General features: G+C 37.9%; 5 protein-coding genes and 1 long non-coding RNA gene across 11 annotated transcripts in view; 3 read left to right on the top strand and 3 right to left on the bottom strand.

Moving 5' to 3' along the window:
- The window catches only part of LOC110840522 (PMS1 protein homolog 1), a 104,158-nt gene extending 103,918 nt beyond the window's left edge, over positions 1-240 (bottom strand). For 2 of the 3 annotated variants that reach the window (XM_087352000.1, XM_087351997.1), the window contains exon 1: positions 165-240. The gene's annotated coding sequence lies outside the window, so the exon portion shown is untranslated. The remainder of the gene's footprint in view (positions 1-164) is intronic. The other variant, XM_087351998.1, reaches the window with a different exon arrangement.
- LOC110840527 (uncharacterized) overlaps positions 1-7,359 on the top strand; it is a 57,968-nt gene extending 50,609 nt beyond the window's left edge. Inside the window, exons 3-4 of the mRNA XM_022085623.2 lie at positions 4,103-4,282; positions 4,616-7,359. Coding sequence (XP_021941315.2) covers positions 4,103-4,282; positions 4,616-5,151 — 716 coding nt within the window. The 3' untranslated portion in view covers positions 5,152-7,359. The remainder of the gene's footprint in view (positions 1-4,102; positions 4,283-4,615) is intronic.
- Positions 7,360-9,620: 2,261 nt separating this feature from the next.
- blp (mitochondrial import inner membrane translocase subunit Tim16) lies at positions 9,621-10,436 on the top strand. The gene has a single exon (XM_087352005.1). It carries the CDS (start codon positions 9,898-9,900, stop codon positions 10,261-10,263), a length of 366 nt encoding a protein of 121 aa, XP_087208131.1. The 5' UTR covers positions 9,621-9,897; the 3' UTR covers positions 10,264-10,436.
- A 414-nt stretch (positions 10,437-10,850) lies between these two features.
- LOC110840512 (transmembrane protein 169) lies at positions 10,851-19,719 on the bottom strand. 4 transcript variants are annotated; one of them, XM_022085589.2, is made up of 3 exons: positions 19,375-19,718; positions 18,329-18,435; positions 10,851-17,967 (listed from the first exon to the last, which is right to left on the bottom strand). In XM_022085589.2, exons 2-3 carry the CDS (start codon positions 18,428-18,430, stop codon positions 16,912-16,914), a joined length of 1,158 nt encoding a protein of 385 aa, XP_021941281.1. In that variant the 5' UTR covers positions 18,431-18,435; positions 19,375-19,718; the 3' UTR covers positions 10,851-16,911. The 4 variants fall into 4 exon arrangements, with proteins under 4 accessions (XP_021941281.1, XP_021941282.1, XP_021941284.1 ...); XM_022085590.2 differs by lacking the exon at positions 19,375-19,718 and adding an exon at positions 18,743-19,368; XM_022085592.2 differs by lacking the exon at positions 18,329-18,435 and having other exon boundaries at positions 19,375-19,719.
- Positions 19,655-22,556, top strand: LOC110840514 (uncharacterized). The gene is made up of 3 exons (XR_002546895.2): positions 19,655-19,733; positions 22,078-22,191; positions 22,337-22,556. It is a non-coding gene; the product is annotated as an uncharacterized LOC110840514 (long non-coding RNA).
- LOC147873259 (uncharacterized) lies at positions 20,066-22,630 on the bottom strand. Its single transcript, XM_087352001.1, has 2 exons — positions 22,546-22,630; positions 20,066-22,435 (listed from the first exon to the last, which is right to left on the bottom strand). The coding sequence occupies exons 1-2, from the start codon at positions 22,555-22,557 to the stop codon at positions 20,756-20,758; spliced, it is 1,692 nt and encodes a 563-aa protein (XP_087208127.1). The 5' UTR covers positions 22,558-22,630; the 3' UTR covers positions 20,066-20,755.
- Between the last annotated feature and the right edge of the window lie 852 nt (positions 22,631-23,482).

The following is a 23,482-nucleotide window of genomic DNA, read 5'->3' as shown; positions in this document are numbered from 1 at the left end:
ACGTAACTTTCTCTGCTTTAGTCTTATACTTTCTGACCTGTTAATACACAAGCAGGCGCACTTGTCTTGCATTCAGAATGTTTTATCTGAATGGGTCCAGAACAAATAAACACATTTATAAACAAAATCATGCAACGACAAGAAACATTTGTAATTAGACTTACCACAGTTTCACTTTAAATGCACGTTTCTGCCTGTTGATATTCCGCCCAATTACCACACAACTAGTTGCGCCACAGCACACCGGAGAATGCGGGAACTGAGTGAACTAATTCAATATTTCGTGGTGGGGGAAGAAAGAAATCTCTGGCTAGTACGTAGTCGGTGTAGTCATGAACAAGCATGCACTTGCCTTTCGTTCTGGCCAATCCGACTACGCAAAAGCACAGATTATTAACTCTCAATATGGGATTTAAAATTAGCAGCAGACGGTTAGAAAAAAAAGTGAAGCTGCTGCTGCGAATATTTTAAGAGTCGTGCACATGAACGAACATTTTAAGCACGCGTAAACCTGTGTTATGTTTTTATTGTGTCCAAAACGTATTAACACCGCGAGTTTCCAACGGTAAATTTGATACTATCTTACTTCCAAACAAGTGCCTGCAATCTAAATATCCTCTTAATTTAAAAGCGAAGGTTGAGGCTTACTATTTTAGAGATGTAAGTGCAAATATACGCCTTTGAAGACTAACTCGGAGTTTCTCAAACATTTACACGCTAGAATATAGCCTATTTAATACCTCGCGGCATGTTCTAGGCGTTTTTAAAGTTATGTACGAGGTGCGACCGGAAAGTTTCAAGACTGTGTCAATAGCGGGCGAACCGGATGTAGTACGAGCTTCTGCCTTTAGGGGGTGCGGCCTACATTCATAGTGAATCAGTGTGCCAGCCGGCATCATCGAATTAGCGTTTGTTTCTTAGTTACGGGCATTTTGGTAGTGCATTACACCGACCCTCCTGCTATTTCGGAATGGCGGATTTTCATGAACAAATCAAATTTTGCCAAAGATTCGCCAAAACGGCTACGGAAACCTATGAAATGCTAAAGCAAGCATTTGGGGAGTCCGCAATGGGTCGTGCACAAACTTTTGTGTGGCATTCACGTTTTAAAAATGGCCGAACCTCTGTCGATGATGACGAGCGTTCTGGACGACCATCTTCGAGCACAACGCCCGAAAATGTTACGAAGATTCGGCAGGCCATTCACGAAGATCGACGTCGTACCATCAACGACTTGTGCGACATTGTTGGGATAGGCTATGGGACCTGTCAGCTGATTCTAAAGGAAGAACTCCACATGCGACGCATCATGACAACGCGCCAGCGCACACCGCCCTCAAAGTTCGGCAGTTTTTGGCCTCAAACACCATGGCCGTCATCCCGCACCCTCCTTATTCGCCGTGTGACTTCTTCCTCTTCCCAAAGATGAAAATTCAGCTAAAGGGAAGGAGATTTGAGACGATAGAAGAGATTCAGGCAGAATCGCAGATGGTGCTTGACAGGCTGAGAAAGAAAGATTTCCAGGGATGCTTCCAGGCTTGGCAGCGGCGCTGGGATCGTTGTGTTCACTCCCAGGGGAACTACTTCGAGGGTGATGGATGAATTTAATACCTGAGATAAGTGTACGGGTTTTTATAGGCGCAGTCTAGAAACTTTCCGATCGCACCTCGTATAATGCAAACTAAACTGTAGTAAACATGGCCCTAAGTGATTTAGTAAATGTCTCTTGGAATTTGATCGAATTCAGTTCTGTATTTTGGACCCTGTTACACGAGGATGGACGATGGATTTCAATTTTTTCGAAACGAATCTAAAAACGCAACTTATTTTGTATCAAACTGTGTCGACACGTATCAATATGATAAAGATTCACATTCGTTTCTTTCCGACACTGTATTAACAGAGCAGCATTGTTAGAGGAGAAGCATTTGTTTTAATATGCACATAGCCCGGGGTCTCGACAAGAAAGGTGAGGTCGTGTGATTCTCAGGAGATCTCATCACGAACTTAATCTTTGGCCATGAAGAGGAAATGCGTTAACACGACGTTTGGAAGCGTATCTCTGCTTCCCGTTCTCTAGGTCACTAGATAATAGCAATTTGAATCTCGAAAGCAAAGTCAAAGGTCACTCCACCACTCAAAAGAATATATATATATATATATATATATATATATATATATATATATATATATATATGACTTTTCAAATTGAAAGCTGTACTTGAAGAACATGACACTTGGGAATGGCTGCAGATTTCAAACATGATCAGGCATCAGAATGATAATAACACAAACTTTCAATGTTATGTTTGGAAAATAAATTAAATTTAGTTAGGCCCAAATTTCCTTTAACTTTGTCCTGGCCTACTGCGGGACGTGACGTATCCATTATTTTTATTTAGTGTTCTGTCTGACGACAGGTCCATATGAACAGGATCCTTCCATCCTTTTCTCGGACTGGGACCTGTTCATATGTGTTTTAGGCAGGTGATCCAGAAGTTCTTCTGTGTGTGAATGGAGTAATTGTTGGGATGCCACGGAGAAACCGGGGAAGCCCCCGGAGGAAAACTCCGTGTTGCCTAGACCACGGCCTTGCCCAACACAAGTTATAAATTCGGGCACCGCCGGGAATCGAACCCGAGACCCCCAGGATTACAAGGCCAGCGTTCTAACTGCTAGACCACAATGGCGACGTATCCATTACGAGCTTTAAACACTGAACTGAAATAACCTGGTATACGTTTCTTCTGTAAGGAACAAGTAAACTATATTAGATGAAAGTTTTACTTTGTTCTGGATTTCTATATCCCAATTCCGTTTTCTGTCATATTCCAGTGACTTGATGCTAGTTTTGTGTACCACGCCAATGGACAGATGCTTAGAAGGGAAGACAAAAAATGCTTTAAATTTATATTTTATTGGAACATTTATATTACATATAAATGTTCCAATAAAATAAATGCATCTTACTGCGAGTGAGACTGGTGAGGCTAAGGTAGTTTCTGGAGATACAGTGCATGTGGAAGGGACGACATCTGTGCAATAAATTATACAAGTAAGATTCTTGGTTCTCTTTCTTCAGGCGAGAACAAATCTACCACAACTAAGTACAGAATTTTAACTCTTCACCTAGTAGTATCAACTATGCCGTCGACTGACAGGTTAACATGAGCGCATTTCTAGTCAGATTTTTATCTCTACTCAGAACCTAACACGACTTGTTCGAACCGAATGTGTGAATCTTCTTCAACGTACGTATGCCTGGTCACATCTCTGCAACCGAGAAGGAAATATGAATGAAGGACACAAGGAAAGAATGTGGAATGCCAATATTTGAAATAGGAAAAGGTTGTCTAGGTGTCGCCTACACTCGAACAGCTAATGGTAATGGCGGGTGTGTACTTTCCTACGTCATAGAGTTTTGTGCGGTACACAAAGAAAGACATGTTGACCTAACGGATTTAATCGTTTTCTTGCAGAAATCAGGTTTTGCTCTCCGATAACAGATATCTTCAGTCAGTATTAGATTTCACAGAGTGACATGTTATGACGAATAGTGCCTGTGTATAAACAGGTTTCTTAAAGATGGGACAGGTTACAAAATGGTGTCTGCGGTATGTCGCACTGGTAACTCCTAAACAAGTGAAGACGCGAATATGACAGCGAGCTGAGTCACTGTTAGCTTCTGAAGAAGGACTCTGCTTCATGGAATTAGTGGGCCTAGTAACAATAAGCTTACGAGTAAAAGTAAAGTAAGGTTTGTCCCACTATACGTCATGTAGGCGTTTGGGGTGAGTGGTCAGCATCACGCCCCGGCCGGCTTTACCCCCGGGAAAGGACCCCGGTACCCATTGTAGAGGAGGCTGGGTGGGCCCCAGAGCCGGTCTGGACGCAGAGGCTAGAGGAAAAATCCTCTGCCCCCGCCGGGGATCGAACCCCGGTCGTCCAGCCCGTAGCTAGTCACTATACTGACTGAGCTATCCCGGCTCATAATAAGCTTACGAGTGGTGTTCAAAATCTATAAGAGTGTTGGGCACTCGTATTTATGCCAGTATTGTTGTTATTTCGTTCAGCGTCACGACGTAGACGTCTTTTATTTTAGGATGTACGCGGATATCTTGCATCAGCGTGACGCCGGGCCCAGAACCTCCCCGGAGACTCCTGCTCCAGTATTTGGATCTGACGGACTGTCACGCGGTGGAGGACGGAGGACTCCGGGTCATCGTGAGGAACTGCCCGCAGCTCGCGTACCTCTACCTGAGACGATGCATTCAAATTACAGGTAAGCCAAACACCCGATTCTGATTCTGAAGTTTCAGGTTTTCACGGCACTGAGTGTCAAGATGACTGTCTTCTGGGATATTGCACCATGTACTCTAGTAGCAAATGACCGGCGTTTCAAAGGCGCTTGATGTTTCCATCATCAAGGTAGATAGCCCTGATCACCCTGAGACGTCGGTCAGTTTATATCAGATTACACGGCGCGACATCCCAGAAGAAGCCATCTTTGATTTTGTGTGTCACGCCACACCTTCCTCAGTTAAAAGAGTTGTTCTTACTAGTAGCGTCAGAAATATCTAATGGGAGGTGAAATGTCTGTCCTCTTTCGTTGCAGATGCTGGAATCAAGTATGTACCGAGTTTCTGTTCAATGCTACGAGAACTGAGCGTATCTGACTGCACCCAAGTGACAGACTTCGGTCTTTACGAACTGGCCAAGCTGGGAGCGACGTTGCGGTACTTATCTGTGGCAAAGTGTGACCAAGTGTCAGACGCCGGTCTCAAAGTTATTGCGCGGAGGTGCTACAAACTGAGGTACCTCAACGCTCGGGGCTGTGAGGCAGTTAGTGATGACGCCATTACTGTCCTGGCTCAATTCTGCACTCGGCTTCGAGCTTTGGACATTGGTAAGTGTGACGTGAGTGATGCAGGGTTGAGGGCGCTTGCTGAGAGCTGTCCAAATCTCAAGAAGCTGAGTCTTCGGAGTTGTGATCTTGTGACAGACAGGGGAGTGCAGTGCATTGCATATTACTGCAGGGGATTACAGCAACTCAACATCCAAGATTGCCAGATATCCCTAGAAGGTTACAGAGCTGTTAAGAAATACTGTAAACGCTGCATCATTGAACATACAAATCCAGGATTTTTCTAGTTTTTTTAATTGGTGATTTGAGTTTCGTACCAAAACTATGATGCCGATCTAATGTATGAAACATTTGTTCACCATTGTCATTTTTCACTTCGGTGAGTACCAGCGTGTCTGATCTGTCGTAATCCTTCTGACCATTTCTGTGAATGCCAGAAAAAATTACCACGTCAATTCTCACTCAGGTATAGAGTACCATTATATTTACACACTTTGTTACAGTAATTTAACTTCACACACCGGAGTGATCCAGAGGCTTGTATTCGTGACATGGCACGGCCACAGTCCAAATACCTGGAGACACTCGGTGCAGGCGGATAGTTTCCTGGCGGGATGTTTTAATAATGCCACTCATAAATGCTCAGTCTGCTACCTGAGGTGTCGTTTCTAAAAATCAACTTCTGAAGTCTCTCCTGTGTTTTGGCAGAAACTCTTTTCTAAGTTCTGTTACGGAATACGTGTGGTCTCGCGTGACAATTTTAAACATTACTTTTCTGTGTTTCTTTCTGTAACAGAATCACCAACAAATTGTGCTTCTTGTTGTAGGTATCCGGTTATTAAGAATAGTGAAAGTAATCGATTTCTGCGTGTTTTATGGATGCTGTTTACATAACTGCTAGGATATTCCACCTAAAATGACAGACGTAAGTGAAGAAGCTGTCAGTGGCAACATCATGATCATCAGATGACGCTGACATTCTTTAGTGTAACTGGAGGTCAGGGAATTATATCTTGAAAGACGTCATACTCATCCACATCTTTTAATGAATTGCTTTGTAAAATAGATGACTGTCTTTTGGGATGCTGTGCTCTGTAGTCTGATAGAAACTGACTGCCTCCATCATCACGGCCGTCACAGCTGATAATGGAGGCAGTATGCACCTCTGAAGCACTGGTCAGTTTCTGTAAGACTAGATGGCGTAATATTCCAGATGACAGTTATCTTCATTCTTGCTACCTCAAAAACTTGAAACTTCGCCAAAAAGAAAATTAATTTTGCTCAGAGATTCGCATATTTAAAGTTTCAAGCTACATTCTTCTTCTTCTTCGCCTTCTTCTTCTTCTTCTTCGTCTTTTTCTTCTTCATCTTTTTCTTCTTTTTCTTTTTCTTCTTCTTCTTCTTCGCCTTCTTCTTCTTCGTCTTCTTATTCTTCGCCTTCTTCTTCTTCTAAAATATACCTAACATTAAAATATGAATTCAATAATAAATATGTTGTTGGCAGAATGTTGCATTAGCATAAATTGTACATTCACTTTTTCCTGCTCCACGAGACCTGATAACATTCTGTGACGTATTTCCAGTTGCCACATTCCAATAAGGAAAAAGAAAGTCGTAATTTGTGTTATGTATGAATACGATCACGTGAACTTAACACCAACTTTTTTTTAAGACCTGCCGGGAGAAAAGTCCCAGGTAACGCGATGACAATTTTTAACTCAGTCGCAAACAGTTCTGGAGTTATCAGTAACTTTCTTATAACAGAAGACTGGTTATGAATTATAGGATTTGCGACTTTCGCGGCGAGTACAATCAATAAAATCTTCTCTGGCAATCAGCCGCGTTAGTTGGTTACCGTAGTAAACCGACGTTTCGGGAACAAACTCTGTCCCCAACTTCAGGGTTCTGGCAGGCAGTTACACAGTGACTTCTGAGGATCCAGTCACATCAGAACCCTGAAGATGGGGACAGAGTTCCCGAAACGTCGGTTTACTACGGTAACCAACTAACGCGGCTGATTGCCAGAGAGGATTTTATTGGTTATGAATTGTCAGCAGCGAACAAGGAGTTCGAGAGAAGTGGGGATCATTAAAAAGGGACTGAGAGGTAATCGTGGGTCTCAGACGTAAGAAGAGTTTGTTTCTGTGGTCGCTCGCTGCTCACGTGTGCGCGCGATCCAGGAGCTCGGTCTATCTGATGCTGTGTAGTGGTTTGAGAGTAGTTTAGTTCTTAGATACGAGCGAAAGAGGTTCAGTCGATGAAACAAAATAGGGTGAAGGGAAAAAAGGCAATACTGGTCACGCATCCAGCCCACAGAACTGAAACTGCCCCGAATATAAAGATCCATTGTAAGTATATTTGTGAATATTGTTACTACACAAGTTGTAATCATGATATTTTAATATTATTGTAAATATGTGTCATTTTATACAGAAAAAATATACCACATGCTTGCCATTTGTTATGATAAAATTATAATAAATTTCTTTCATATACTGACGTGTTAATTTTAATAGAGAAACACTGCCCTGTTGAATGGTTAGCACTCCTGACTCGTACTGAATTTTTCCCCTAACTGCCTTTCCTTCAATGCAATCAAAATGCCCAGCATATGCCTGTATTGCAACCATAGCTTTGAAAATAATCCAGTTCTCATAATTTATAAATAAATATTGGCCTATGCCTTCATTTGTACAAAACAATTTCATATTCTGCTCAGTACAAAATTAAATATTATGCACTTACATTATTCCCATTTTCCATTACATCCAAATCACGAGGTCATCTTCATAATGCAGTATAATTTTAATTTCTGCAGATGTTAATTACCTTATAATTACAAATACTGCGACATATATGGAAGGAAATGCATTTAAATGTAAATGTCGTGGCCTAAATAAATATACTATCCCACTATTTGAATGGATGGTACTACGGAATACGAGCGATAAACGCCCAGTGTCAACCGTGACCCTCAACAGGTCAAATAAAACGATGGCTGATTTCGACGATCGCCAAGGAGCGGCGCTACAACCCAGAAAACAGCCATCTTTGAACACACCGCCTTGATAACCAAAAATGCTACTTCGGTCTAATAAAATTGGCTAATATTTTCAATTGATTGCTTAGGCCAACTTCTTGGCTCGAAGTTTGCCTTGGGTCTAATATTGCAAAGGTAATGTATTGATGATAGCGCTGCTGATACAAAGTGAACAATGGAATTCAAGACGGCCCAGGGCTGGAGACTGGATGCCTCTGCCTGTGACCTCGTTTGTCTGATCGAGCCTGATAGAAATGGGAACTTATATCAATCTGCACTGTGGGTGGCCTCGCCATCCTTCATCATAATTCACTGCAAGCAAAATATTATGTACTCTCTACTTCGCACTTTTTGTTGAGGCGCACTCAAACACTCAAATTATGTATTTTTAGCCCACGCTATTTATTTTATCTCGAATGTCCGTCTCGATTACTACTCAACCAACTGATGTTACTCAACGTATGTATCATGAACAGGTCACCACAGGCCGCTACTCTTGTAACTTCTTAATTTCTGTCATCAGTAATACTAACATGGCGGCTTCGCAAACTTCGGAAGCAGCAGCCACACAAACACTATTTAATGGTATGACATGTTGTGTGGTAATGTAAAATAACAACACGGCGGCTACGCGAAACCTGTTTATGTCTCGATTTGACGGTAACAGTGAAAAACCATTTCGAGCTGTGGGTGTAAAATTTTATAAGGCATGTATGATACCTTTGATGTTATATTTGACAGTTCTACGGTACAGGCAGAAACAGGTCACTCTAATTTATAATTACAAGCAATCTTACTGATATAGCTAGACATTTAAAGGAAATTAGTCGTTGCAAAGTTCCTTTTGTGACTTGTAGTTGTTTTCAGTAGTCCATTTATTTTTACGATTCCTATTTTTGAAAGAAGACGACGTCCGTAACAAGGTTCGGAGACAATCAGGTCCGCACCTAAGAAGCCTGAAGCTAAATATAACTTACCACTCACAGTAACAAAGACAATCCCTTCTTTCTGGTGGTTCACGAGTTGTGCGTTCGTAATTTCGTGTCATTTAGTCCTATATTATTCCAAGTAAAACTTAGAAGACGTCACTGCCTATTCAGTTTCAATTAAGATCACTCATTCAAACATTAATATTTAAATAATAGGCTTTCATTTCCACTCAATACATTTTTTAACCTCCGATAAAGAAGCAACGTCGTTGCTGCCAGTGTTTTTTCCTTTGTCCCTATGGTAACCATAATTCATGATTAGGTACTGTCACGCAAGATCGAAGGACTATATTGTGTATTGTTCTACGACGCGGAGTTCTGGTTTGTCCAGTTCTATATAAGAATCCACTATAATCAACTGTATTTTGTGAAAAATCATCGAGTAGATGCTCCATGCAGGCTGACTGAAAGCAGAAAGAATTCCTACACCTATGCTCCGGGGCGTGAGTCAAGGTTGGAAGGTTGCCTCCATTTCGTTCTCATGGTGCGGAATATAGCTAAAGCGCGCGTTCATCTGCTTCCATCACGCAAGCCCAGTCAGTCAATTTAGCATAAAAATACATGACATGTCACTCAAGTATATACAAAGGTAGTTCTTAGTAACCGACCAATCCGAATGAACCCACCTATTGTTTTAACAACCACATTTCTTTTTCTTCATATAATTGCCCATCACGAGTCCTAAAGTGCCTAAATCTCTCGTGTGATGGCAGCACTTCCTTGTGTAAATGAATACTACCTAATACGACGTATGTCGATTGTCTGCTGTGGTGGTATGTCCTCTTATTGAAAGCAAGATATCGAAACCGCTTCGCTAATACATTGATGTCGAACATAAACCGTGTCAGTTCATCTTTTAATTTCCTCGTGTTGGCAACACTGATATCCAATACTCTGTGATGAAACTCATATGTTGTTAATGGTTGGAGAAGGCAACACAATTTTAGGTTATACAATGATATTGTTATTGGTTGGTTAACTTCTGAAAATTGTGTAGATTTGTAATGGCCAAACATATCGCACAAATCATTATACTTGGAGCTCAAGTTGTTGGACGTGCTTTCGCAAGAGCATTACGTCAAGAATTTGCAGCAAGTCAGGAAGCGGCAAGACGTGGTGGTGGTGGAGAGAAAGGAGCTAGTCGAGCTGCAGCTAATGCAAGAACTGGCATTACTATAGAAGAAGCACTGCAAATACTTAACGTTGAAAAACTGGACCCTGAACAAATAAAGAAAAATTATGAATGTCTTTTTAATGCTAACGACAAAGCAAAAGGCGGGTCCTTTTATCTACAATCAAAGGTTGTTCGAGCTAAGGAAAGACTGGATCAGGAGTTACAATCAAGAACAGAGACGGAACCTTCATCGTAGTATATAATAATTACGAATGTTGAACTTGTGTATACTGACAGTAGTTCCAGATGTAGCACAAAACTGTGTTATATTTATGTGAAAATGTGATTATGTAATTTATGGTGTATATATAGTTGGTTCCATTACTAACATCTGTTGTTCAGAATTATAATATAATGAACTAGCTAGAAGACTTTTTCCTTCTTTTCAGGCTAATGGGGAATAACTGTTTCAAGGTGTACTCTTGTGAACACATTGTATATGAACCCTACTTTTTTTTCTACTAATGGAAACAAGGAAGTATGTCCATTACTACCCAGTGTTACTGAACTGACATTTTACTCATAATAACCTACACAAATGCTCTAACCAAACTCCAGTGAATTCAGTCACTAGTAGTAATGTGGTTCATTTAGTAATCCACCTACTGATGCACTGTTATAAAAATCTTTTGACAAAGGATAATCCATGGGCATGTTAGAGAAAATGCTGACCATGATAAAATAATTTCTTTCAAAGGAGTGAGTGGAGACTGCTGTTATTATATAGCTGGTTCTTAAACAAAATGGGAATTGAGGATTAGATACTATAATGAACATTTACCATTTGTCATATAATATCCAGTCTTTATACTTCCAACACATGGCTGCATACACATACAATTGCTAAGCATAAAGTGCAAGAAACTGGAATTAATATAAAGCTTATCAGTCCAGATCTTACATGCTACACGAGGTAAACAGTTGAACAATGAACAGTTTGCGGGGTCTGCCTGTAAATTTTTGATGTCACTATACTGTGGTATAGTATAGCGAAATATGGTGTATGGTGTATGCCAAGACCACAACAGGCTGCTTTAATAATGCAATAAGAAACATACATGTAGGACCATAGGAAAACACAAATTATGTTTGTTGCTGTTATGATAATATATGGAATTAGTCTAATGAGAAAAAATGGCACATTCTTATAGAACATAGGTCTTTACATGAGTGCCATGGAGGACACCAGTGCTCACTACATGACATTCATCTAAATACCATAGGAGGCACCTGTTTCTGCTCTTAAATAAGTGAGTATGTTTTCACTCCACTGCCACATGTCTTCCATGCTTGTGTTTTCACCATGGCCTGCATAACAATTGTAAGTTTCATTATTGAGTAAAAGGGCTCAAATTATCAGTACACTGTACTTAACTGATTTCTTGCTCTTAATACTGACAAATTAATACTGATGCTACTGAATTAAGGCTTTTATCTCAAATTATTGCCATCTCCAAATATCCCAATAATGTTTTGAAAACATACTACATATAATCACAAGTACTTTGTTACATAAATTCCTAACCACCAACTCCCAAAAAATGCAATGTAAATAAGGCAAGATCTGCAAAGGAGAGGTTCACACCATTCTGAAAAGTTGAGTTTAGGCCATAGCAGTCACCAGTATCTGCTGTAGACAGATGTCTTCTAACCACTCAGCTACTGATATATTGGGGGAAGGGTGGGGGGAAAATAACTGTTTAGAACCAACCTACACTATAAGAACGGTTTTAGCACAAATGAAGATTATTCAGAATTCAGTGTGGCAATTGAATTGTTGTGATATTAAAATGCACGCAAGCCCTAAATAGATACACAACTGTGAATCTGAGCATAGCAACGGCCATAAATCACATCAGACTAATTCTGGAATAAAGTATTTGGAATATATCACAGACACATTTCTTCATGTCACTGAAGGAGTACACACAATTATAATATCACGACAGCGTTCATCAATTTGAAACCAGAGATATACAGCCATTTGGGCCTGCCTCTTATTTCTAGCACTATTTAACTTTTACACTGAATTTGTTATGGTTATGAACTAAGATTATACTTTGATGTATATACACACACACAGGGCTATAAATGCACCAGGGTGGTCAAGCATGACGTGCAGGCAACCATAATTCTTAAAGCCCCATACACACACATGAATGTACATGACTTAAGCACTCGGACTTCCACACTGCATGTGTGCATGAAATATGACACCTGTAAGTAAGCAGTGTTTAAGATGACTTTACACTAGAATAACACGTTTATCTCTGATTTCAAAACATTTACTTAACAGAAAAATCCATCTATAACCAACAACTTGTGACCACAGACAAGAAATTTATATATGCTTAAACAGGCAGAGAAGTGAGCAACATTTGATAAAATATTCATGCATGCCTAGTGTAGGTATCATGTATCAAATGCTACATTAAAACACACACACTTTTGACACAAAGTTTAGGTTACAAATACCAACACATCAAACTGTATTATGTTACAAACATTTCAAGAATTCATATTTTATGAAACACCTTGGTAATAGAGCCACATTAAATTCTTGTGCTCATCAGGCAAAATATACGAATTCTAAAATAAAGGATATCCAAATATTTTTGATGACTCACACACATTATTATATTGAAGTATTAATTGGTCCAAGTACCATAAAAGAGCATTAATCAAGAAAATGTTTCAGTCTCATTCCTCACTTAACTCAGTAAAAACAGTACTGCATTCTACAATCCATTCACATCTATCAGTGTTCTGTTTCATCAGCTGCCATTTTCTATCCATATATACTGGAAAGTGAGTTTCTGATGTCCATACACATAGTTTGGTGATATGGTATTGTGAGCAAATAATTTCATGGGCTAGAACTTTATAATCACAACTTCAAGAGATCTAATGGAATGCATATATGGAAGGAAAGTTTCCCATCATTCTGTCTTGGATGTACCACATAAAAATGCAGTATGTTCTAACAGACCACTGTCCCTTACTGTGTATATGTGGCACCAAAAAGCCCATCTTGGGTATTCATAATCTGCAGATAACTTTTAAGGCTATTTATCACAATTAGGTTAGTACAGCTGTTCCTCAATGTCTTTGCCATGATGTATATTAAAAGACAGACAGAGCATCAGCTAGCTCAGAAGACAGATGGGTTGTCTGCCAAGCATAAGCTAATAAAAAAACCTTGTGGTGCAAATGTCACTCTGTTGTGACATCAGTCATTTCAGGTTAAGCCACAGATCTGAGCAGATTATTTAAATACTTGCATTATCAGAAGAGATATAGTACTCTTTCCATCATATGAGTACATCTACTTTGTAACCAACCCCAATCACAGATCACTGTTAGCAATTTGTCCTGTTGTCAGAGCTCCTGTCAACTATTACCCTGCACATCTGTACTTTATATATTCACATCTTCTACCCTCAGAATTTCTAAAATGCTCAACAAAGAAATTCTTCAACTGTATCTTCCCCATGAGGTGCCACATAATATATAATCTGCCAGCTCTAATTTCTGAGGAATGTTTTGAAAGTTTTTTTAGTCACACTAAAATTTCAACAATAAGTTACTTTAATAACAGATTAACTATTTAAAATTTTCTAAATTCTTATTTTATTACAATGCTTCAGTTTTATGTTTAACTTTCAACTGCTGTACTGGTCTTTTCCCATATGTAAGGCCTAAATGCTTATGTTAATTGAGCTTTTTATACTGGTAAAGGCAACAGAGTGTCTCTAACTTGACAGAGCAGAGGCCTTTTAAAGCTGATACATATTATGCTTTGCTGGTCAAGAAATTCCCTGCCTTTTAATGGAATCTAAAGGTTCACTACCATGTTCACAAGAACCCAGTGACCCCTATCATGAGCCACATGAATCTAATCCACACCCTCCCACCCTATTGCATTTAGATCCATTTTAATATAATCCTCCCATGTATGCCTAGATCTTCTGAATAGTCACTTCATTTCAGGCATTCTAACCAAAGTTTTGTTCACATTTCTCATGTTCCCATGCTGCACCCATCAAATTCTCCTTTCTGATTTTATCATCCTAATATCTGAAAATTATGGAATAGTTCCTTAAAATGGGTCATAACTAGCATCTCTCATCTACTGAACTTTAATCTACAGTATTTATTTTCCACAATATTAATTAAAATATGAATTGTCATTGCCAAAAAGTCATAGCAAAATTTTGGTATACTGACTATATAAAAATCCTGAATAATCAATAGCTTATGTTCTATTTTAAGTCAGACTAATTTCCTCCTGAAGTTGAAGCTCATCTAAATAATAAACACAGTCCCTACCTCAAAGAAGACAATGCACCTCCATTACAAAGATCAGGTGGTCAATGCTGTTAGGGGAATAACTGATTCTTATTCTGATTCATATGACATCTATATCTAAATTGTAGGGGAAAATGCACAGTTACTGATCACTAATGTAAGTGGTACACGTAGTTACCACAGTTCTTTAAAGGGTTAAATGGGTAAGATTACTTGAAGGTCATGGAGTAAATTTTTAATATAAAATCGGCTAACATACTGTTTTTGAAGACATCAATAGAACAGGCATATAATTACTCTATACAGGCCCCAGAACATGGATAGCCCTTTTTCCGTAACTATAACATGTTACATTAAATGTGTGCTCCTTGCACTTACAAAGGTTTTATTTAATTCTGCCTTCCTAACATTTTATATCTCATCAAGCTTTATTCTCTTATAAATAAAGTAAACAAACCTATAAATGCAATTTCAAAGAAGCTTGTGTATTATATACTTATTTTGTCCAAGAATATGTGAAATTATGTTCTTACTGTTGATGTATTAATTGCATGATTCCACATGCCAAAACTAGGTGTAACAATTTCAAAACCTCATTCACATACTGTACTTGAAAAGGAAAGTATTCATTTAAGAAATACCACTCTACAGGACATGTAATACTCAGGCATGAGATAATCTGTTTGATAAAATACTATTATGTACAATTACAAATACAGCTAAAACCTGTTTGGAATGTTTAAACATAAAGGTGTGTTAAATAATATATAAATGTTGGCTAGTTTAATATAAATGAATTATGCCATGACAAGTGACCTTGATATCTGCTGCATAGTAATTGATGCATTACTGACAGTAGAATACTTCAGTATTTAAATGACCAATATGTAATTCTCTAAAAATAATGCACTGAACAACACCGGCTTCCGTCCAACTATAGTCAGGGCTGGAAATGGGCACAGATGCCATTTACTCATTTCTAGAATGCCTTCTTACACATGCTTGCATGACACTATATAGCCTGAGCTACTGAGAAAGCATCATAAAAAAACTACAACTAAATAAAATACATGTGTTTGCAACTAAAAGTTTCAAAAAGGTGCCTATTATCTTCGCTCTGCCCATCAAGAACACCTAAACAGATGTTCATGAAACTGATAATTGAGAGTTTTATTAAAATTTATCAACCCATTCCAATTTTGGTTAAGATCAAATAACTACAATGGGCACATTGTGTATTATGTTGACTATATGCATTTTTGCTCATAAGAGGGACTGGTTGAATATCCTCAACTATCCATTTCTGTGATGATGTTATCACCAAGACCACACAAAAATCATTGAGCCCAGGCAAGTCTAATGTTACTGGTGTCATTCACAAAGGTCAAATTCTGGAAAATGCAACAGAATTATAATGCTATGTGTACACTTTCTAACTTACTGAACAAAAGTATTCCTCTTGTTTTAAGATGTCATATCTGTTGATGTTTAAAGGTTCTGGTAATGGTGCAATACATTGTGTATTAATTTGTGGGACTAAATTATACTGAATGCCATAATTACTGTTCCCAACAATGATGCATATAGGAAAAAAATTCTGAATATGCTTTGTAGTAACTTCTTTATAATATACATTGGTCATTCCCTGAATTTTCTACTGAACTGGATCATCTACCTTTTACAGGAGTGTCTTTCCTGTTCTATGAAGCCATTTCCATCCCTGATAATAGCATGCACATGCCCACGCACACACACACAGAACCATAAGAAATTTTAAGATTGTCATTGAAGGAGTCATAAATGAATTACAAATACAGAGGTCAAAATGGCCTCTATTATACTGTGTGTAACAGAGAAACAGAGGAAAACATGACCTTTGTTGCCTAGAAGGACCTATGAAAACTTACAGTAATCTTCACTGAGATTCAAATGAGTCCTGTTAAATAAAAGTCGAATACCTAATATCAGGACTTAACTGTAGCAGATCTTAAAGGAAATTTTGTCTAGTGATAAAGAGTCGGTACAATATCAGAGCACGCATATCCACTTTATTTTTGGATCTGCAATCCAAGACTTCAGGTAACCTAGAAATATACAAATTGCAAAACCACCTGCAAGGGCTCAAACTAAGGCACAATAAATTTTTTAGTGTTATGAACTTTCTCAATAAGGAAATAAAGGCAGAATCACACTTCATCTGATAAATTCTCCTTTCAATTTATTTATTTTTGCCTTGCATATTAGATAAGGTATTTGTTTATTTTCAAATTAATCCAAGAAAACTGTAATTACAACTTTCCAAATATGTATATACCGAACACTATCCTTTAAGGAACTGCATCATTAATTACTACCATCCTCAGTAAACAATGGGCAAACCAATTTTCAATTTCTAAACACAATAAATGGAAAAGATACCTTGTACAATGATAAGTTCCTTGTGTGTGTGTGAGACAAACATCTGCCATTTGAGAATATATGAATACAAAGAAATCTATAATTTAATATTGCAAAATATGCAAGAGGAAGTCACGTATTATGCAGTGGAGTTCTCAGAAGAAGACCTCTTTGGTTGATCTCCTTCCAATGAACTCTGAATATCTGTTAGAACTACTACTTCATATGGGGAGCAATCTTCATGTTTCAATGCAGCACATAACCAACCATAAAACCCCTTCTCTAAATCTGTAATCTCTTTGTACCAACTGTCAAAAAACCAGGAAATCTGTACTATTCCAGCATAAAGGCCAAGACCTATAGTAAAAATTAAAATAAGAAATGGATAAAGAAGAATAAGAAATGGGGTCACGAGGATTCTGCACAAAATAGGCTTTTCTTCAGTGTAATATGTGAAAACATTGTACCATGTGATTGTTCCCATATAGAAGGAGTAGACGCAAGATATTGCAATGACAAAAGGGAGACACAAAACTGTCCATATGGTAATGTGTGGCCCTTTCCTTTGACCACAAGTGAACCAAGAACTAGGTGAAGTTGAAGTATGGCATTTGGCTGCAATAACAGCCTCCAGAACCTCCAATTCTTCACGAGACATATTCAACCGCACATCCACACTTTGGCCAGCTTTCTTCCCACGTTTAATGGTGCCTGTCATGGTGAGGCAGCCATCTGTGCTTCCACTCACACCAGAGTTATCAGCCACTGAATCAGATGTCTCTGAACCTCGTCTAAGTGCCATTGTTTCGACATTACTTGAAGCATCTTCTTCTTCTAAATCCTCACGATCAGTGCAAATATTCACCTTCTTCTTGGCTTTAGCTTTCTTAGTTTCCACTGTCTCATGGATAAGATCCATATCAAGGCTTTGTTCACTCTGACTTAAACTGGTGTTTGTGCTTGCTTGCTCTGGATGATGCAATGCTGTTGCTGATGATGAATTAAGAATACCCGACACATGTCCATTTTCAATCATAGGTGAGGGATCTGATAGTTTCTTACCATTTATGTCACAGCTGTTGGGAATACTATGAATATCTGTCTCCAGAGCAATGCCAATATCCACTGTTCCATTGCCATTAACATTATTTGTTTTGGATGACAAACTGCTTTCTGATGGATTCTGAGCCTTGATCTTCACACAGAAACAAAAACAGTAAATAACTGAGAGATATGATAAATAGTACACAGTAACTTCCATAAACTGTTGCTTTAGACTATTTACCACAACAATTATTTTGACTCAGGCACTAAGTTTCATGCCAGGAAACATTCCTTAATTTTGACAAACTGACTGGCCTGACAGGATTTTATAACATTCACATGCTGTGAAAGATTTAAATCTTATGATATTCCATTTCAACTTATGTGGTTACTTTATCAGTACTTTCTAGTTCGATAACTGCATTTATGTTGTGCCACATGACTGGTAACAGTTTTTGATAACTGTTAAACAAAACATACAACACTGAGAATGTACAATACACAACTCTAACCTGAACTGTCATGATATGGTCAGCATGAGTACTTGCAGTAAACCGCTTTCCAGAAGTCCTTTTTTTAGGAGGCATAAAAACTGGTTTCTCTTGTACTTCCATTATGCCTTAAACAGTATTTGTTGAAAGGATGTTAACAGATTTTATAATATTATAACCAAGATAAGCAATAAACTATTATTTACTCTTCAAATAAAATGTATCAGTACTATGTTCTTATTTGTTTCAGGCACAGAATAAATAGACTAGGGGGCATTATGTAACGAGGAATTTCATGGTCTTTACAGCTTACCTACTATTGTTATGTTAGTTAAATCAAGGAGGAATGGGCTTTGGATGTACTTCAGATGAGGGAAACAAGAAATTACCACAAAATGCAATGACATTGAAACTTCTTCATAAAGAGCTACTTACAAAACAAATGGGCCTGGATGTTTGAACAAAGAAGGCTGTGCAGATGTAAACTGGATTAATTATTAGATTATGCAGATTTTGAAGGTTGAACAGACATAGTTTAGCTTGTTTCAGAATTTCCAGTATTACAAATAACCAACATGATACCTAAGGATTAATTCACAGGTTTAGTGCTAGTTCCCTCCAACTTGGAGATAATCAAATTTCTAAACTATAAGTCTGGCAAACATTTGATGCTATAGAAACACCACTACAAAGTAGGGCCACATTATACCCCTTCCTGCAGTTTCACCCATTTTTTTCACTATAAGCAACTTCTTCCTCTCAGCTTAATTTAATACATCCACATGCTACTCGGCATTCCCATAGTATCAGATAAGGGTCGGGTACGTTCAAGGCTTTGTGTTAGGTCTAATAATTTTAAGTAAAACCCAAATTCAATACCAGTTTAAGCAGGTCAGTAGGATAACGGTTTAATTATTCCTGACCAACAGTAACTCCGATGAAATGGGCATTTTTTGGGAACAAAGTGGTCCGTTATTTTTCAACCCGAATCTTCTACAATTTATTATAAGTATGTATCAAAGTATACATTACATAATACGATCTAGTACACTACAGAATGGCCATACCTTCAACATTTTTCACTCCAATATTTTACATTAAAATCTGTTTTGACAGCTGGAACTTCATGTGTCACTTCCCGTTATAACTATCGCAGAACGTGTCTTGAATAAAATTTTTGCAACTCGCTTTAATAATCCCATCGGAATGTGAATGCTATTCCTTATATTTGATATTACATAAAATACTCCAAAACAAAACTCCACAATCTTTAATAAACTCAACAAAAAATGCTTGTTAGCATCCTAGAATCATGTATTTACCTTTTTTTTTATCCTATCGTTTAACCACATTTATTATGACATCTATCGTGTAGTCAAAGTAATAAAGGCGTGAGCAGTGGTAACGGTGTTCAATCGATAAAAAGGTGAGATGTATTCGTCTAATATGTTGGTAACCACCTACAAGACCTCACAATGTCACATTCCAAAGACCACATTCACCTGGTTAACTAATATCCAACCTATATGTAATGTCTACCCCATAAATCTAAATAAAACACCAACGAATAATTTTGGTACCCCAGTATTGCACAAGAATTAACTTTGCACCTAAATTAAAGTGGGTGTATACTCCAATCTTGAACATACAATATATGAATGAGGTGATATACATTAAAATTCTAATACCAGAAAAATATTTACAAGTGACAGGACTAGGAATGCTCTCTAATAAATATGCAATGATGCCTCTGAAGACTACTTGGAAACTTGAAAGATTTATTACGTATACTATAGAAATGCACATAATTCACATTACAGATACAAAGATGACTTAAGATTATCCTGATGCAGGAATATGGCAACTCTGCATTGTGTATGTGATTTACACACTCATGTCTCTTTAGTTGACTCTCCCAATTGAGTAACTTATTACACACACCACAGGAAAATGGTTCAACCCTAGTATGTATGACCAGATGTTGCTTCGAATAACTCTTCCAACTGAATGATCTATAACACACACAACACGTATATGGCTTATCCAGTATGTGTGTATGGATGTATCATCAAAAAACTCCTCTGATTAATGATTTATTATACATTATTGCGCCTATCAGCTCTCAACCAACAATTATTTCTGCAGTGAATCTGATATATTCACAAACTTCCTGTACTTAATCTTGGATTTCACTAAGCCTTTTTCTGCAGGTGAGGATCATGTTTCCCAGACATACCAAATGTACAATTAAGATCATCACAATATCCTCCATAAACTCCAAACCTTCACAACATAAGTATTATATTATGATATTATATAAATCCATGCATGAACATGAGTGTATCTCTCTGAGGGCAGCACTAAATGCAATCTGTGAGATGCTGCATGAACATAGCGTACATAGTGCTATCTTTTACTGGAAATGTGTAAGTAGCTGCAAATACCATATCAGTTATTTTCTGAGAACTTTCTCACAAGTAATTTAACAGGTATAGTTGGCATTTGTGATCGACGGGGGAAAGATGACAATGCACTAGTGCTAGAACGCCGAACAAATTTAACACTACTCCGAAAATGTGAATTACTAAGTTCATCGGCGTTTGGACTCTTCCTGTTGGAAATCAAATTTACTGAACTAGTTGATGGTTTGCATGAGGATAATATTATATTTAGTGCTTTGTTAGGTGGAATGGACTGCTTCATAATCCTTTCAGATGAAGAATTCTGTTCTTTCTTCATGTCACTCATACTTAGCTCTTGATTGTTTAAAAGTAGCAGTGACGAGGCAGGAGCTTCAGAGGATGTACTTCCCTCTGTCATAAGATAAGACTGGAATGAAGAAGCTCTGGTAAGATTTGGTTGAGCAACATAAAACTGGAATGAAGGTGGTCTGATCAGATGTGGTTGCACAACAGAAGACTCTGTAGAAGATTCAGTTACATTAACACTTGAACTTGATGGTGTTGCATCTGTTTCATCAGTACTTGTCTTTGGAAAGTTTACCCAGTTTGGTGGTCTGAATGGAATAGCAGTTGTGACATGAGCTGTTCTTGCAACTTCTGGTGTGTGTTCAATGGTTCCAAGATTTTTTGAAAGTAGCAGTGACGAGGTAGGAGCTTCAGAGGATGTACTTCCCTCTGTCATAAGATTAGACTGGATTGAAGAAGCTCTGGTCAGATTTGGTCGAGCAACATAAGACTGTAATGAAGGTGGTCTGATCAGATGTGGTTGCACAACGGAAGACTCTGTAGAAGATTCAGTTACATTAACACTTGAACTTGATGGTGTTGCATCTGTTTCATCAGTACTTGTCTTTGGAAACTTTACCCAGTTTGGTGGTCTGAATGGAATAGCAGTTGTCACATGAGTTGTTCTTGCAACTTCAGGAGTGTGTTCAATGGTTCCAAGAACTACTGAATCTATATTTAATGATGGTAGCATCTGGAAAGAAGCAGCCGTGTCTGTATCTTTCATTAATGACTGTTCTGATAAAGGTTCAGTAGACTTTATGTCATGACTTTCAAGCCTGTAGAAGTCAGATGGACGGCGTAGTGCAACACCATGTTGAAATGAGGTATCTGTTAGTTTAACCAGATTTACAGACTTAAGTGGTACAGAAAGACCTGTTTGTTTCACAGTATCACATCTGGTTGTATTTTCTTTGAATGCAGATGAGGAAATTGTAGGTGACTGTGAATGTGAGCATGCTGTTAACTTACATGAAACCTGGGTATTATCATTTGATTTGAATTCTAATGATTGTTTCACAGATGACTGGGACTGAGGTTCTAGACTGGATATTTCATGATTCAGCAGTTCAGATGTGAATCTTTGAATAAGTTCACTGATTGGCGTACCAGAACGTGACTTCTCATGTTTATGAGGTAATGCATTTTCATCATCTAACGAAGTGGATGAAGTAGATGTGGTAGAACATAATGTAGTAGCATCATCAGAGAATAAATCTTTTACTGCTTTTGGGGTAGGTGGTAGTGCCTGCGTATGATTAAACTTTGCTCTCTTTTCAAGGAACTGTTGTCTGTATTGGCGATGAACATCTGTCCTTTCCAGTGATTCTGTCAAATCAAGGGAATGTGTATGGTGATGTTCCAGTCTGGCTGGATTCAACTAGAAATAAAAATGCAGTCCATAAAACTTAACCATAAACAAACTTCTATATACCCTCATTCAATCAATTATATTTCATTAATATAAATTTAAATAATTAAAGTACTCACATTCTGACTCATTTCTGCAGTGTTGTTATTTTTCTCCTATTCAAATGCTTGGTTCCAAAACGAACTTTGGCTTATCTGTAGTTCTCTGAAAAGAATTGTTTTATGTGCAATAAGAACATGTGATAACTACTTTCCTTCAAATATATAAAGCAAGTAAACCACGCATAAATCAAGAAGAGAACATCTGTAATAAAAAAATAAAAAATGTAGTTCCTTAGGGAAGATATTCTGTAATCAGTTCCCAATCAGCTTATACAGTAACAAGGATCTAATCATACTGGGTAAGGCATGGTGAACAGCTACTTCATATATTTCTTCCCAAAACAGGAATGCTACATTTAAGAGTCCAAAATGAGGCAAAGATATGAAATTGATAATCTAGTAGGCAGAAACAGGTAAATTCATTACTACTACTAAGCTATGATCTCACATTATGAGACCGAGTTATGACAACAGTTAATGAATTGGGCAATGGTGGCAACACTACTTTGAGGATAAGAAAATTACAATACTGTTCAGGACTAATTCAGATAAATCTCTTTTAGTCATTCCAACAGTAAACAGTCTTTTGGCACTATAAACAGTGTTATCCTAAACACCCTAGAGTAAGTGTTTCTTGTACAGCTCGCACATCAGAAGTTTGTGCAACTACCTCATTAATATTATAGATGGTGGGAAGGCCTATTTGAAATAGAAGTGGTGCAAATATTCACATACCTGGGAGTATGCATAACAAATAAGAATGAGGAAATGGTAAAAATACAAAGCAGAATTCAAGCGGCCAATAAAGCATATTTCTCGATATTACCACTGATAAAATTCCATGGAATAAATAAGAAATTAAAAATCACATTATATAAAACTCTCATCTGTAGCATAACGACATACGGGGGTGAAACATGGGCACTCAACCAGAATGCAGCAGATAAAGTGGATT

The sequence above is a fragment of the Zootermopsis nevadensis genome, unplaced genomic scaffold, assembly GCF_977971745.1.
Source record: "Zootermopsis nevadensis isolate Lab colony 2312 unplaced genomic scaffold, Znev_1.0 Znev_ptg000020l, whole genome shotgun sequence".
Classification (NCBI taxonomy): domain Eukaryota; kingdom Metazoa; phylum Arthropoda; class Insecta; order Blattodea; family Termopsidae; genus Zootermopsis; species Zootermopsis nevadensis.
The sequence above is the reverse complement of the archived record's forward strand: the minus strand, read 5'-3'. Positions and strand labels throughout refer to the sequence as shown.